At 40.4% G+C, this 16,809-nt stretch overlaps 1 protein-coding gene across 5 annotated transcripts in view; it reads left to right on the plus strand.

Moving 5' to 3' along the window:
* The window catches only part of gria4a (glutamate receptor, ionotropic, AMPA 4a), a 195,887-nt gene extending 179,552 nt beyond the window's left edge, over positions 1-16,335 (plus strand). For 2 of the 5 annotated variants that reach the window (XM_015951696.3, XM_015951695.3), the window contains exons 17-18: positions 2,395-2,532; positions 9,577-16,335. In XM_015951696.3, coding sequence (XP_015807182.1) covers positions 2,395-2,532; positions 9,577-9,741 — 303 coding nt within the window. In that variant the 3' untranslated portion in view covers positions 9,742-16,335. Of the gene's footprint in view, positions 1-2,394; positions 2,643-9,576 lie in introns of all 5 variants that reach the window. The other 3 variants (XM_015951698.3, XM_015951697.3, XM_054742742.2) reach the window with 2 other exon arrangements.
* The last annotated feature ends 474 nt before the right edge of the window (positions 16,336-16,809 follow it).

The raw sequence follows: 16,809 nt of genomic DNA on the forward strand, positions 1-16,809 counted from the left end.
AACCATACACAACAGTTAGAAACAGACTAGTGCACCCAAAAGACAAGATATCAGCTGGACTTAAATGTGGAGTCGTTTACGAAATCCCATGCAAACTCTGCAATAAAACATACATAGGAGAAACCGGACGCCAACTCAACACACGAACAATAGAACATAGAAAGGAGTGCGAGAAAGAGGCATGTCGAAAACACACAAGAGCAGCAAAAGAAGAAGCAGAAAGCACAATAAAGAAATCGGCCGTAACAGATCACTGCACAAGAGAAAACCATATAATGGACGGGACAACACAAGGATCATAAACACCGAACAACAGAAATACAAAAGATGGATAAAAGAAGCAATAGAGATAAGGAGACATGGATGTGGGACCATGAACAGAGACGATGGAGTTTACTCATTGGATCGCGCATGGGACTGCATCATCGGAGAGGGGAGAACGGGCAACAGAGGACGACAATGTCCTCTGCTGCCCGCGGACAAACAGAGAAGGAAGTGATGCTACCATCAGCGTCAGCTCTGAAGATGTTTGCAGCTGCAAACGAAAATGTCAGCAAGGTAAAGAAAAACCGTATCTGTGTCTTCGTCCTCGTCTTCGTCTTCCTCCGCTTATCCGGGTCCGGGTCGCGGGGGCAGCATCCCAACTAGGGAGCTCCAGGCCGTCCTCTCCCCGGCCTTGTCCACCAGCTCCTCCGGCAGGACCCCAAGGCGTTCCCGGACCAGATTGGAGATGTAACCTCTCCAACGTGTCCTGGGTCGACCCGGGGGCCTTCTGCCGGCAGGACATGCCCGAAACACCTCCCCGGGGAGGCGTCCAGGAGGCATCCTGACCAGATGCCCAAACCACCTCAACTGGCTCCTTTCGATCCGGAGGAGCAGCGGTTCTACTCCGAGTCCCTCCCGAATGTCCGAGCTCCTCACCCTATCTCTAAGGCTGAGCCCGGCCACCCTACGGAGGAAACTCATTTCGACCGCTTGTATCCGCAATCTCGTTCTTTCGGTCATTACCCAAAGCTCATCACCATAGGTGAGGATTGGGACGTAGATCGACCGATAAATCGAGAGCCTGGCCTTCTGGCTCAGCTCCCTCTTCCCCACGACAGATCGGCTCAGCGTCCGCATCACTGCAGACGCCGAACCAATCCGCCTGTCGATCTCCCGATCCCTCCTACCCTCACTCGTGAACAAGACCCCGAGATACTTAAACCCTTTTCCGGTCGAGAACCATGGTCTCAGATTTGGAGGTGCTGATCCTCATCCCAGCCGCTTCACATTCGGCCGCGAACCTACCCAGCAAGAGCTGAAGGTCAGAGCTGGATGAAGCTAGGAGGACCACATCATCCGCAAAAAGCAGAGACGAGATTCTCCTGCCACCAAACTCGACACACTCCACACCACGGCTGCGTCTAGAAATTCTGTCCATAAAAGTGATGAACAGAACCGGTGACAAAGGGCAGCCCTGGCGGAGTCCAACCCTCACCGGTAACAGGTCCGACTTACTACCGGCTATGCGGACCAAACTCACGCTCCTCTGGTAAAGGGACTGAATGGCCCTTAACAGAAAGCCACCCACCCCATACTCCTGGAGCGTCCCCCACAGGGTGCCCCTGGGGACACGGTCATAAGCCTTCTCCAAATCCACAAAGCACATGTGGATTGGTTGGGCAAACTCCCATGCCCCCTCCATCACCCTTGCAAGGGTATAGAGCTGGTCCACAGTTCCACGGCCAGGACGAAAACCACATTGCTCCTCCTCTATCTGAGATTCAACTATCGATCGGACCCTCCTCTCCAGTACCTTGGCGTAGACCTTTCCAGGGAGGCTGAGGATCGTATCTACACATCGTATCTGTGTTTAAAAAAAAAAGAACTAAAAATGGAATTTGAAGACAAACACAGCAAGAACGTACAAAAGATGTCTAAATTCTCACAAGAGCCTTTACTTTTCCGTTACACTGGAACAAAAAGTTGTCACTGACTAAAACATACCACACCCAGATGTTACACAGATGTGTTGTGTGTTATAGTGTTGTGCTGGCAGTAGTGCAACTTGTAGTATTTTTTTAGTATATAGAAGTACTTTGCAGTGATTTGATGATAATAACAGCCTGTCACTGTGTAGGATAGAAAGATTTTCTCTTGTTTTGTTCTTTGATCTCCATTTCCCAGTGTCTAACTTCCTGTTTGTTATTCTCTCTCTTTTTCCTGCCTTTCCATTCCTCATTGCACTTTTACACTTGGCCTTCTATCATGATAATGCTCTCTCTACCTATCACTTTTCCATCTTTCTTTGCCTTTTTCACCTCTATTCACCCACTTCTTTCATTTGGCCATTGCCTTTCTCACATCCACCGACACTCCGCCCATCCTCCACCATCCCTCGCTTTCCTCTAGGACAAGTCGTCTCAGGCTCTGAGCCTGTCCAACGTGGCGGGGGTCTTCTACATCCTCGTGGGCGGCCTGGGCCTGGCCATGCTGGTGGCCCTGGTCGAGTTCTGCTACAAGTCACGGGCCGAAGCAAAGCGCATGAAGGTGGACCTTAGCCCCCCCCACTGTCCCAGCCCCTCCCCCAGCACCCAGAATCTAGCCACTTATAGGGAGGGGTACAACGTGTACGGCTCCGAGGGGGTCAAGATATAGGGGTAGGATTTAGAGGCTCCCATGTTTAGGTGGGGGTAATGGTGGTGTTGATCATGGTGGTGGTGCTGTAGCGTTTGTACCGTTGAGGCTGTCGCAGCAGCTCCACGTTTTATTTTTGTTTGTTTTTTTACATGTGATGATGAGGATGTGGTCAAGCATTGTGGAACCAATGTGCAACTTTTTTGTTGTTTGTTTATTTATTTATTTTTTCTTTATCAGCAAAATAATTTCTTGGATTTGTGACTTAAAATTTTAGTTTTTATTTAGATTTGTGTAACTAAAACTTGGTTCCATTGTCTTTGGCTGCAAAGGATGATGATGATGATGATGATGATGATGATGATGATGATGATGATGAGGATGAGGAGGATGACAGTGATGGTGATGCTCTTGTCTAATGAATCTAAAAGACCCCTGCATTGTTATCTTAGTCAAATGCTATTAACATAGTGATGAAGCAGGGATGCACAACTCCAGGGCTGCAAAAAAATGTGAAGTAATTCATTCATCTGTTGTCATTTTCTGAAAAACTTTGAAAGTCTCTTTAAAACGGAAAGGACCTTTCAAAAGTCATACATTTATTCATTTATTAACTGTAAGGTAACAAAATGGTAGCTCATATATTAAAATAGCATCATTGTAAATATAATTATGTAACTACGTTAATATTGGAAAGAAACTGCGTCATTTATAACTTGATTCACCTTTTTCTGTTAAGCTGCTGTAAGACTAGAGTTTATTTTGGTATTTCTTCATCCTGAGAGCAAAACCTTGTTACTGAGGTGTTCCTCGTTAAAGTTTCTCTCTGCTTCCAGCTACAAATTAATTAGCAGCTGCTTGGACAGCAGTTGTTGCAGATTTGCTTCTGACTAGCATATATTTTAAAAACTCATGATGTGACTGACTTCCCACAAAGAAAAAAAATAATTATGAGGATAATTTGATGCTCAGCTTTCCTCAGCTGTTCATTTATTTTTATGTCTTGACCTCTGCATTCTCGCTGGCACCGTTGTGGAGGAAAAGACGAGCAGCGCCGTGTGCTTGTTAGGGCCAGTTTACTGTGAACCCACTTCCTTTAATTCAGACTGAGAGTTTGCTTTGGATGGCTATAGCAAATCTTCTGCAGCACAGAAATCTCCTTAGTGCTCATTTTAGTAATTTTTTTTTACTGTTTGAGTTTTAAAGGGAGAAGATAGAAAATAATTTACTCCAGCTTAAATGACATTCTCAGTGGTGTGCAAAATACTGTATGTTCCTTCTTACAGATTCCTTCTCTCCTCAGACAAATATAACCTGAGTAAATATAATACCTGTTTCTAAATGCTGAAGCCAAAGGCCTCTACTGACCAAAAAACAACAAGAAGACGATGATTCTTGAGATTTGAGGAAATATTCATTTGGACTAAAGAGACAAAACGATGGATTAAAATGGTAAATAGTAAATAGACTTCAAGGGTTCTACCCCCCCCCCCCCCCCCTCCCAAAAAAGGCGCTTCACAGCACATCCAGTCATTCACACACACACATTTAGATGCTGGTGGTGATGAGCTACAGCATAGCCACAGCTGCCCTGGGGTGCACTGACAGAAGCGAGGTTGTCGTACACCAGCACCACCGATGCCTCCAACCTCCAGTGTCAGGCAACATAGGTTAACGCTGCAATGACAAATCTGAAAAAAAGCTAGCTTAAAACATTTTTTTTTGCCTCTTAACAACGCTCTAGCATAATAAAGCAATAAATATGTTGTAGAGATACTAAAAAAATAAGAATAAAGTGTTTTCTCATGTTTGTCTAAAAACAGCCAATAACAAGACTCGTTCCAAAACCATTACTGCACCATCCGGTTGTTGGTCTCACCGAACTGCCACACTTCCGCATTTACCTGGGTCCTCCATTTATCACACACTCTCATATTTAGCAACAGAGCACCACTGGTGTGAGCAGATCTCCGCTCAATAATACCAGCGAAGGAGAAACAGCCGGCTGCTACCAATTCATCTTTCGGACAAACTACCAGAGTCCCAAAAAGATATTCACCATTTAAAGTCATAGACAACAAAAGGCCTTTTGACCTAGAAAACAGTGACTGGTGTTAACTCATTCTCAGCCAGCCATTTCCTGATCGGTAAAGCTCTTCGCTGCCAGCGTTTCTCACCGTTTTTACTGTTTTTTTAAGAGTCACAGAATGTTGCGTGCTAGGACGATGTCGACGCCAAAACAACTAAATCAAAGTGGAGACTCACCTCTCACATAAAGATGAATCTGCGCGTTTTGAGTGTTATTCTGTTCTTTCATAATCCATTGTCGAGTTGTGATCGTCAGAAGCTTTTCCGGTTCGTCCCTCACTTTTTTTAAAGCAGCGGCCCAAAACGATCTCCTAACACATGGATTTTCTGCTTCCTGATCACGTGACGTGTGACGTATGCAGATGAAGATCAGCTTTAGAGCTGAGATGTTTGTTTTCATGATGCGGGGCCTTGTTCCGATGCCCACACAGTAAAAACATGCAAATGACGACTTTAGTCACCAGAGCAAAACGTCTGTCAGTGCGTGTGCGTCTGTCCCTCGTGGAGCTGATGGAGAAGTACAAATCAGGCTTAAGCGTGTTTACCCGCATGAAAAGGTTTAGAGGTCAACACATTTTCACATATACCCAATTTGGTTTGGATTAATTTTTATGCATAGTTAATAGAAGCAAATTGTGAGAACTACTTTTGTATTTATTCAGGTTATATTTGTCTGATATTGACATCTGTTTGCTGATCTGACACTTTTAAAAAGTGACAAAAAAAAACAAGTCACCACTTTAAGATATAATTATTAATCAATTTAGATACTTACTGATTTCTTTGTGGCACATTAATTTATATTCTATATTGTCGTCATCCATCATCTATAACCTATTTCTGCCCTAACTGTAACAATGGTGATGTTTATGATCATGAATCCACCCTGATTTAAGCACAGCTATATGTGTGTCACACGTTCAGTCTGAATTCCAAGTCCTAAAGATACATGCGGGTATGAAAAGCACCTTTAGAGCCCCGATTTTGAACTCATGTATTGTTTCTTTATTGTGTCATCCATAAAGTGGAGTTGTGCAGCCCTGCTGTAAAAGGTCTAAACAGGCGCTTTTGATTTATTCCAGCCCTGAAATCTTTAAAACAGCCCACCTACTCACTTAGTGTTAATGCAGAGGAATAGCTGATGAAGCAAACACTTCATAAAGAACAGCTACTTAGTGATGTTAATGCTAAATAAGCATTAAAACACACGTCTATTGGTTAACCTGAGCAATTAAAGTCGAGTGAGGTAAAAGACACAGTTTGTTTTATTACTCAGTGAAACAAACCATTGAGAGAGGTCCTTTTCACTGAGGTAGAAAAATAAATCTAGCTGTTACACTAATGGCTCATTTTAAATGATGTTTAACGTTTGCCTGAGATACACATTTAGCCAATCTTACCTTATATCTATAATCAAAGGAGCTAAAATACTATCCAAAGCATTTACAATTCATAAAAGGAAATCTGTGTTTCTTCTTTATTTCATAACAAGGCAATAAGTAAAAGAAAATGTCCTCGTTTTATTTAAGTAAAATTACACATTGAAAAGATATTAGCTAATATACTCTCCATCATTTTTTAAATCAAACCTCATGAACATTATTCTTTCAGGGGAAAAAATCTTACTTTTTTTTCTGGATGGCCAGAACCTTTTTTATGGGACTCCCTAAAAAGCATCCAAATCCAAAGGTTTATCATGAACACGTTATGCTGAGCAGAAATACAGAGGGGCAAAAAAGTATTTAGTCAGCCTCCAGTTGAGCAAGTTCCCCCACTTTGGTCCCACACAGAAAATCACATTGTCTGATTTTTTAAAGAATTTATTTGCAAATTATGGTGGGAAATTTTAGTGGATAACGAAATTCCATCTCAATACTTCATTTCTCTTTGTTGGAAATGACAGAGGTCAGACGTTTTCTGTAAGTTTCCACAAGGTTTTCACACACTGTTGCTGGTATTTTGGCCCATTCCTTCATGCAGATCTCCTCTAGAGCAGTGATGTATTGGGGCTGTCGCTGGGCAACACTGACTTTCAACTCCTGCAGATTTTCTATGGGGTGAAGACCTGGAGACTGGCTTGGTCACTCGAGGACCTAGAAAAGCTTCTTACGAAGCCACTTCTTCATTACCTGGGTGGTGTGTTTGGGATCATTGTCACGCTGAAAGACCCAGCCACGTTTCAACTTCAAGGCTCTTGCTGATGAAAAGAGGTTTTCATTCAAAATTTGACGATACATGGCCCCATTCATTCTTTCCTTTACACAGATCAGTCATTCTGGTTCCTTTGCAGCCCCAAAGCATGATGTTTCCACCCCCATGCTTCACAGTTGATATGGTGGTCACTGGGTGGTCATTGGATGCAACTCAGCATTCTTTCTCCTCCAAATGCAACGAGTTGAGTTTTTACCAAAAAGTTCTATTTTGGCTTCATCTGACCAAATGACATTCTCCCAATTCTCTTCTTGGTCATCCAAATGCTCTAGCAAACTTCAGATGGGCTTGCATGTGTACTTCATAAGTAGGGGTACATGTCTGGCACTGCAGGATTTGAGTCCCTGGTGGTGTAGTGCGTTGCTGATGGTAGCCTTTGGTGGCCTGGCAAGCCAGACTATATATGTGAATATATAAACTGAATATATACAAACTTTGCAAAGCATTAATTTGGTCTAGTTCTCTAGGCTAAACCTTTGGAACTTTGGCCCCGGCTCTCTGCATGTCATTCACTAGGTCCCCCATGGTGTTCTGGGATTGTTGCTCACTGTTCTTGTGATCATTTTGACCCCATAGGGTGAGATCTTGCTTGGAGCCCCCGATGGAGGGAGATTACCCGTGGTCTTGTATGTCTTTTACTTTCTGATAATTGCTCCCACCGTTGATTTCTTCACACCAAGCTGCTTACCTATTGCAGATTGTGCAGGTCTACAATTTTGTTTCTGGTGTATTTTGACAGCTCTTTGGTTTTGATCATGGCAGAGTTTGGAATGTGACTGTTGGAGGTTGTGGGCAGGTGTCTTCTTCACTGATATCGAGTTCCAGCAGGTGCCATTAATATAGGTCACGAGTGGAGGACATAGAAACCTCTTACAGAAGAAGTTACATGTCTGTGGGAGCTTGTTTGTACCAGATACTTATTTTCCACCATAATTTGCATAATTACTGAAAAATCAGACAATGTGATTTTTGGGATATTTTTTCTCATTTTGTCTCTCATAGATAAGATATACTTATTATAATGAAAATTACAGGCCTCTCTCACCTCTTTAAGTGGGAGAACTAGCACAATTGGTGGCTGACTAAATTCTTTTTTTGCCCCACTTGTAAGTACATTTTTGTCCCAACAGCAGCAGTAACATCACCTAGCAGCCTGTTCGTGTGAAGTGTCGTCCAGCTCTGAGCAGTATATTCAGTCACTCCCTCTCTATAAATCTGAAACTTCCAAACAAAAATCACTCCTTCACATTCTCCGTTTGTCTTCCCGGCTTCCTCACACTCCTAATCCTATTTTTTCAAATCCCCAACTGAATCTGTCAGCGTACTAAAACCCACAACCCAGAAATGCATGGTTTCCTCTAATGCAGATGTCTACAACCCAAATCGTGTCATATGTGTTTGCTGACCGTTTGCCTGCTTTGTCTTTTTAAAACACTGTATGTTGATGTTACACTGTATGATTTGAATGTGTAGTTTAGGGTGCATTCACACCTCTACTGGTTTAAGGTTCTCAGAAAAACAGATGAGAATGCAAAAATTCACAAAATCCGCAAGGATGTAAATAAATGATATTGGTGATGACCATCGCAGTGGAGGACTGTTAGTCGCATTGCATTTAGAAATTGTAAAATGTGTTTGCCAACATGAATGTAACATAACGAAGCACAGTAAAACAAACAAAAAACAGATGCAGTTCTTTTAATTTGCTGCCAGGTCATTTTATGTTTAGTATATAGAAGTTTCCATTTATATTAGTACAGATTTTAATAATAAAACAGAAAAAGTATGCATAAAAACATGTTAAAACCAAATTCCTACATATTTACTTTATATTTATCCCTATATAAAAGCAGGATTCTTTTTCTTATCAATAGCAAGCTGTAATGTTCTAATAACCTTTTCGGGAAACCATAAATGTTCTGGTGCCAAAGCAAAACCCCTGCTGTTTCTAAAAGCCCAAACTAATGAAGACCACAAATCCAATTCAGTGTACACCAATAGGAAAACAACATTTTAATCAAATTATATGTAAAATGTATAGGAAATTTAATGCAAATTTGGAATAATATTTTTAATCAACACTTAACAATGTGGATTAAGCACCTGTAAAAATTAATTATAGAAAATTAAATCAGATTATTTTTTGTGGTACTTTCTCTGTTTCTACCAACATTTTTGCATTTAAGAAAACTAAAACATTTTAACCAAATAATTATTCATTATGAAGCAGCAGATTTTTCAAGGTACTTTTGTACAAAAATTGATTTTAGACAATACCCAGGTCTGAAAATGGTTGATCGTATTATTCTTTTTGTGTGGTTGTGTGTGTGTGTGTGTGTGTGTGTGTGTGTGTGTGTGTGTGTGTGTGTGTGTGTGTGTGTGTGTGTGTGTGTGTGTGTGTGTGTGCGTTACTTTTTTTCATGAACAACTAATAAGGATTGAAAAAAGTAATATTTTCTTAGGATTGTCCTTGTTTGTGTGTGATTGCACCCTCAGGCATTCCGTGTGTGCTCAAGCACATGCATGTGCATGCATGTGTTTAGAAACACTGTTTTGCAGTGAATGGTTGCATTTGCTATGGAGTTTCCATGTTTCTGAGATGTTTCTGGAGTTAAACATGTCTTTTCTTCTGTTTCCTACTTCTGTCTTGTCATGCAGCTATCTTTTTCTGAAGCCATGCGGAATAAGGCCCGTCTGTCCATCACAGGAAGTGTGGGGGAGAATGGCCGCGTCCTGACTCCAGACTGCCCCAAAGCTGTGCATGCTGGCCACGCCTCCCTCCGACACCCCGGCCTTGCAGTGGTCTCCTCCGGACTGGCCTGAAAAACCAAAAACACCTGCCGTGCCTTAAAGACTTCAACAAGAAACACAGACAGAAACTAAACAAAACCATATCCACACACATAGTTACAGAAAACCCTAATGAAACTACTCAGATACAGAGACATTTTATGATTACACACTTGAATTCATAAAAACAAAAACTCTTCATTCCACCTACCTGCTGATCCATTTTTCTGCTGTAGAGTGAACACTGGGAGAACGATGGACAACTAAACATCACACTGCAGCGTTAAAGTTTTTTTTTTATTAGTAGTTTTATTATTTTTGAAGAGAACACCATTGAGGCAACATAAAAGCCAGCACAGATCTTCAAAACATGAATAATTATTCCAGAAGACAACCAGAAAACGTATCATGGTGATGGTATCAGATGGTGAAAAAAGGGAGAAAAGTCAACCAAATGACTTGTTCTGTCTTCATGTGACAACAATGGCCTATAAGCCACGCCCACTCCCTTCTGACGAGGCCTTACGAAGACGGCGAACTTTGCTTTCCTCATCTTCAACATGGATCATCATCATCATCTCTACTTGCCTACAAAGACAACGTGCCAGATATTATAATCATTAGGAGACCAGAAAACTGTAACGCTTGAACGAAAAGACTGTGCAAACCTGCTACTTTCCCACAAACGGACTGAAATATCTACTTTCGTACTACACGTAGAGAAAGATTTCTTAGTCAGCAATGCAATCTAATCAGAGCAAAACAGAAATAACCTCAAAACACAGGAGTCCTTCATCAGCATCAAAACAGTAGAACTTAAAAAATAAATAAAAAAAAACTGGTCATGACATTTTTTTAAGCTTCTCATAAAGAAAAGACGTGGACAATTTTCTAATAATTCTCCACCAGACCACTGAGACCTCAGAGAAGTTTGTAGAATAACTAGAGGAGTTATCTTAGGTCCTGGGCACGCGTAGCTGGGTATCCCACAAAACGAAGATAAATGGCATCAAAAACTATTATTTTAAAAAGTCTGACTATATTTGCAAATTCTCCGTTGTCAGCCTTTGCTTGTGGATGTAAATAACTAGGTTTTAGGTTTCGCAACGTCACTTCCCGTGACAACATTTTCTGACATGACATGTGCAACCTATGTTTGCACTCATGTGTAATGCTCTATGTAGAAGAGCATAGGAGAAGAATGGCATTAATGACCGTTATTTTCACCACGTAGTTATTCCACATCCAAGGGATGTTTTACAGCAAAGTCACAGAAGATTCGGGGAACTACTGCCTCCTCCAGACTTGGCATGCATATAGTCCTTTTTGGAAGACACACCGTGCCGGAAAATAAGCGTAAAGCCTGGGGCACGCTGGAAGCATTTTAAATAGAAGCCATTATAGTTAATGGGAGTGGGCACACATGGCGGTTTACAACATTGTGGAGTACTTTACAACAGACATTATGACGAGGAATGGCTTTACGGCACAAACCCAGCCGCCGGCACAAACCCAGCCGCAGTTTTGATAACTTAAGTACAATTCATCTTAAAATATCCTATTAAATAGCGTACTTACCCATTCTTAATTAATTAGAGTCTCACAAAACACGACGGCAAGTCTGATCACGTATAAACAATAGAGTCACTTCCCGGTTTCTGTTCTCAAGTCCAGCATGATGTGGTGACTTTTGCACGACTTTCCAAGAAGCGCTCAGCGGCACAGTGCGTTCTGTGTGACCACTTGACTATTCAAGATAGGGTCGGGTTTTATTTTTCCTCAAGCCACTTTTGGGATGCATCAATTACCGCAGTTAACATAGGTCTAGACAGGAAATCAGTGTAAAATCCCTGGTAATTTTCAAGATGAAAGTATGGCAGAGATGCAGTTTCGTATATTGCAAATGAAAGTAAACACCGGCAATAAATTTTGTTTTTGTAAACGGAACCAGCTGAGATGATGAACTGGAGCGATGCAGAGCTCCAGGAGCTTCTAGTTAGAGCTGGAGATCAGATCGCCAGAGGCTGAACAGGGACTGTGGCGGACAGACACTTTAAGGAGTGGCATGTAAAAAGACTTAAGCGTAGCTTCAATCGCAATAAAAGCAAGTGATTGAAATAAAAAGCAAGTAATGTCAAAGATAAACAGAAGGCCGCTGCAGTGCAGAGATCGCCTCCATACCACCTTTATACCACCACTGCATAATTTTTGTACTGCCACGGTCTGACCATATATAAACAACCTATGTTTCCCTGATGACTGCTCAGGGTTGAGGCAAACTGGCGGCATTGTTTTCTAAGAGGCTTTTGAATGTGCTTCACAATGCACTCAATTTTTTGCTCAAAACGACCTGTTTTTTTTCCCCCCTAGAGAAGCAGGAGACGATATTTGGTCTGACCAAAGCCCGGCTACGTGTGTACATGACCTTAGTGTCCAGGTCCTTATGAATTAAAAACCTAGACATTCTAGCAGCTGAAATATGACACATTTAAATATTTATTTGCAGGTTTGCCTTTAATAGAGTAAAAAGTGGTGGTTTTTTTTTGCTGGCTCTCATTAGGTTGAGATGCTGTGTGCTCTTGACTTCACCTTAACTCTGAAGCTTTTCTGCTACATTTCTCAGTTATCCTAAAACCTGATGTTTCCGGTGGCTGCAGAGGAGAGGTGTGACATCAGAAAGCTTGCTTTGTAGAACAGTTGTAAATAACTGTAGCAAAACAGAGCTCACTAGCCTTTTTCTAAAAAATAAAAATCCTCTTAGATAACAATTCATTGCAATAATGAATATAAAAAGAAAATGCCACAACTTGTAATTAAATGAAAACTTTTTTATATAAATCTACATACTATATATAATGCAAATGAATCTATATATATATATATATATAAATATATATCTATACGTCTATAGAGAGCTATAGAAAACATTGATCACTAATTGTCAGAGGCCATGGCATACCTTCTGTTATATGGCTGTTGTTTCTTTTTTTAAATACTTGAGAATATTAGTATGCCACAGTTGTTGTGTGTCCAGCTCCACACTGAATGTCCATCTGGCACTCACACGGACACACAATCAAGCTTACACACACATTGTTGCATACACAGGGTCAGCTCAGAGGCATCACTCAAGCATCATTCACTGTTTTTCTTTCTATTTTTACCCGAGTCTCTCTGTGTGTGTGTGTGTGTGTGTGTGTGTGTGTGTGTGTGTGTGTGTGTGTGTGTGTGTGCGCGCGCATGCGTGCGTGCGTGCGTACGTGTGTGTGTGTGTGTGTTAAAGCGGTCTGAAACAACACGCCGAGGTGCCAGTGTTTGTGACAAAACAAGTGTAACAAGTTGGTCTCTTGTGAGGATGAGTTGTGCCGTCTGGGAAACAATGATCTGACATTTCAGGAGTGTAACACTTGTTGCAGCATTTCAAAGTGAATTGTTCATTCTTTTGTGTGTTTTTGTCAGGTGTGTGTCAGCTGCAGATTGAAATCATGGTTGTGTTCAGATTAAACAAGCTTTGTCTTCATAATAATACTAGTGATTAAACTTTTTTGGCCCAATTACTTACAGAAACTACAAAACAAAATTATTTTTGTTGCTCTTAATTGTTTCAGATCAGCAAATACATTTTAATATCAGACACGATAACCTAAGTGAAAACAAAATGCTGATTTTACAAAACGATTAACTTCAGGAGCAAAGCTAAACCAAATGCACCTGAGATGGAAAAATTCATTTGGAAGGGAAGATGCAGTAAGATCTCAAAAACAGCACAGCATTCCTATTCTAATGAAATTCAAGAATAAAACAAACAAGAACCCACTTGGTTCATGTTAAGGTCAGAGTTCAACAAGAAAGGCACAGCAACATTGTCCTTACAAAGCCTGAACCTCTTCTGACCAAAAGAAACCTTCAACGTTTTTCAAAAAATGCATTTTGTGGCCTGATGAGACTAAAAGGTGAACTTTGAACAGCGTGTGTGTTCCATTACATCAGGTGTAAAAGTAACACTTCATTTCAGATAAAGAACATCATAACAGTCAAACAAGGTGGTGGTAGTGTGATGATTTAGGGTTGCTTCAGGCTCTTTACCACTTGCAGCAGATGGAATTATGAATTCTGCTCTCCATTAAAAAATCCTATCAGCATTCCCTGTGTGACATTTGACCTTAAACAGACCATACACCCTAGAAAACTCACCAGTATGACTGAATTATGAAAATTTTGTCAAGGAAAGTGAGATCAAATTCTTCTACAACGCTGTGGGATATCGGTCACCGGTTTTCATAAAATCTTGATTTACTGTCAAGCGTGTTCCAACCACTTAGGTTTTTAGGTCAAATTTCTCATCTGATCTGAAATATATGAAGGTGGCATGAAACCCAACCCAACACTTTTTTCCCAGTACTGTGTGTATGAATGGATTTGTCTTACTGCGGTAGTACCGCATGGTAGTGGATACCTGCATCAGGATTGTGTTGTTTTACACTCTGATACTGTAAGTGAGTGAGATGTTTGCTTTTCGGACCTCTCCATTCATATCTTTGTTGTCCTTTTCCTTTTGACTCATTTACAACAGAAATATCCATGCATACACCCTAACAAATGACAAGTGACTTTATTATTTGATTCAGTTCTCTGGAAAACATAGATGAATGGACAACGTGAGACCTTAAAGGTGCAATAAGGAAGAGTTTTATAGTAAATCAGAATCCAATGTCTCAACCATGTTGCAATTTGCATTAAAGCAGATTTCCTACTCAACCTTCTGAGTGGTTTCCAGGTATTAGTCATTGTTTATAATCTGTCCCACCTCCATACTTCCTGGTTCCAGAGCCAGTCATACGTGAGCCCTCAAAGTTACCAGTTCTGTAAACATTGCTGTACCGTTATATGTAGTTACACACCGGCTGGCATCTTTGTGGACAGATTTAAGCCACTAAAAGAAGAAAAGCAGCAGCAAGAAAGTAAAACGATTTTTGTTTTACTTTAATATCGAGTAAGGAAGGCTTGAGGCTAACGTTGAGCTAACAATGCTAATTGTGAATTAGAAAAAAGTAGTCAGCTCAAAAAAATATCTCCAGCTACTCATTTCAGGTGTAAACAACTTGATATTAGGGAAGTGTATTTTATCTACTTATCGATTTACGGAGCATGACTTGTCTTTGCTTATCATCTAGAAGATTTTTTGTGGGGATCCGTAAACGACAACAGCTGCTCAGATCGAACTCATTGGTTTTGATGCATGGACTGCAGTACCCAAATTTGACCACCTGATGTAATTCTTACTTCATGCACCTTTAAAGGCCATCTTTCATTTTAAACACATGTTGAAGTGCTTATATAGTAATATGCCTAAACTTAATATTTTCATTGAATAAAAGGAAGATATATGAAAATAAAACGAGTTATTAATGATGCAACTCTGCTTACCTAGCTAATCCGGTTTAAAACGGTACCTCTAGCTGGAAACCGGAAGTGATGCACACGGAGGAAAACATTTCCGACTCTACTAAGCAATGGATTCACAGCAGCAGGACGAGGTGTCAGAATTTGAAATCGAATTTACTGTTATTTATAATATTGAAGGTGCACAGCCATGCAGTTTTGAGCCAGCAGCAAGAGGGAGTTTAAATGGTGAAAGAAGAGCTGTAGAAACGTGGGAACTTCAAAATGCACACAGACTTGGAAATGCTAACTGTAAGAGCATGTTTTATTTTTAAAGATATTTCGACAGAAAATGTCCTCTGACAGATTACATCAAATACCTAGCCACATAACTTAAAGACATACTAAACTCAAATTAAAAATGGTTAATTTATACCAAGTTTGGGTCCAAGTTCTTCATAGCTCTAGCACCCCTTTGTTAAATTAGCTTTGTTTCATTAGCTGTTATTACATTAGCCTGGTAAGCCATCCATGTGAAAATATCCTTGTAATTCAGCAAAAAAAGATTCTAGGCTGATGACATTATTCATCTCACAATCTGAGGTCATTGAAGCAGTTTATTATTAATCTAACTTGGCATACCTCCTTAACACATTCACCAATCAACTTTAACAACAAAACGTCTTCAGTGATAGGTCTTCTCACTCCTAACCACTCATAAAGGTGTTGCCCAGCTTGGAAGGCTGCAGCCATCAGGAAGTTTTGTTACCGTGGAAGGGTTGGTTGAGACTGCTGCGATGTTTAGGTGGGTGGCACAAGACAATGGTATGTGAATGCCAGGAGGCAGATTGTCAACTTTCTACAAAATCAGCTGGTTTTCTTCTGACTTGTGATTTAATGCTGTAGCTGACTGGTTTCACCTCATCCTGCTTTAATTCTGCATTAAATCTTTTTCAGTCAGTTTCAAATGTGCAGAAGTCTGAATGAATTGAACAAATGCTCCTCTTAGCCCAGGGGATTATCATTAGTACAGCAGCACTGTGGACATTTAAGAGGAAAAACTGGAAATACTGCATTTCTACAGGATTTTCATTTCTTCCTTTCATCTCCACCACACACATTTTGAGTTGTAGACAGCAGTAAGTTGACAGCCACGCTGTCAAACCACTGGCTTTAACATTGTTTCTTTCTTTCTTAATGTCTTTTCTCCCATTTTGTTTTTTCTAGTAAAACATCGATGCTGAATTTTACCGACTCTGTGTTTTTTTTCTTACTGAACTCAAATGTGGTTTAATTGGTCTAGAAATGCTGTATAATTACACAAAGAAGAAACAGGCATGTTTGGTGCTGCTCAAAGAAGTAAAAATCATACCAGTATGGGTAACAAGGCAGGCCGTCGTTGAATAATTAAAAAAAAGAGTTCTATTTGTTTGTTTTTTCCACATAAAAATAATTTTATGGATTAAAAGTACCTAAAAAGAGGATTTAGTTTATCAACAACTCATAATGCAGGATTAAGGAGATAATTATCTTCCGAAAAACATGCAAACAATAAAGCAATTTCTCTAAATATTGAAAATCAAAGACATTTTTGTCATTTAAGCCACAATTAATGCTAAATAAGCTTAAATTTGGTGAGCCATTTGGTATTTAGGAATGTGGAACATAGCTAAGTAAAAGGAAAATAAACAAAATCTCAAAAATATGGAACATTTTGAA

Source organism: Nothobranchius furzeri, chromosome 13 (genome assembly GCF_043380555.1).
Source record: "Nothobranchius furzeri strain GRZ-AD chromosome 13, NfurGRZ-RIMD1, whole genome shotgun sequence".
Lineage (NCBI taxonomy): Eukaryota > Metazoa > Chordata > Actinopteri > Cyprinodontiformes > Nothobranchiidae > Nothobranchius > Nothobranchius furzeri.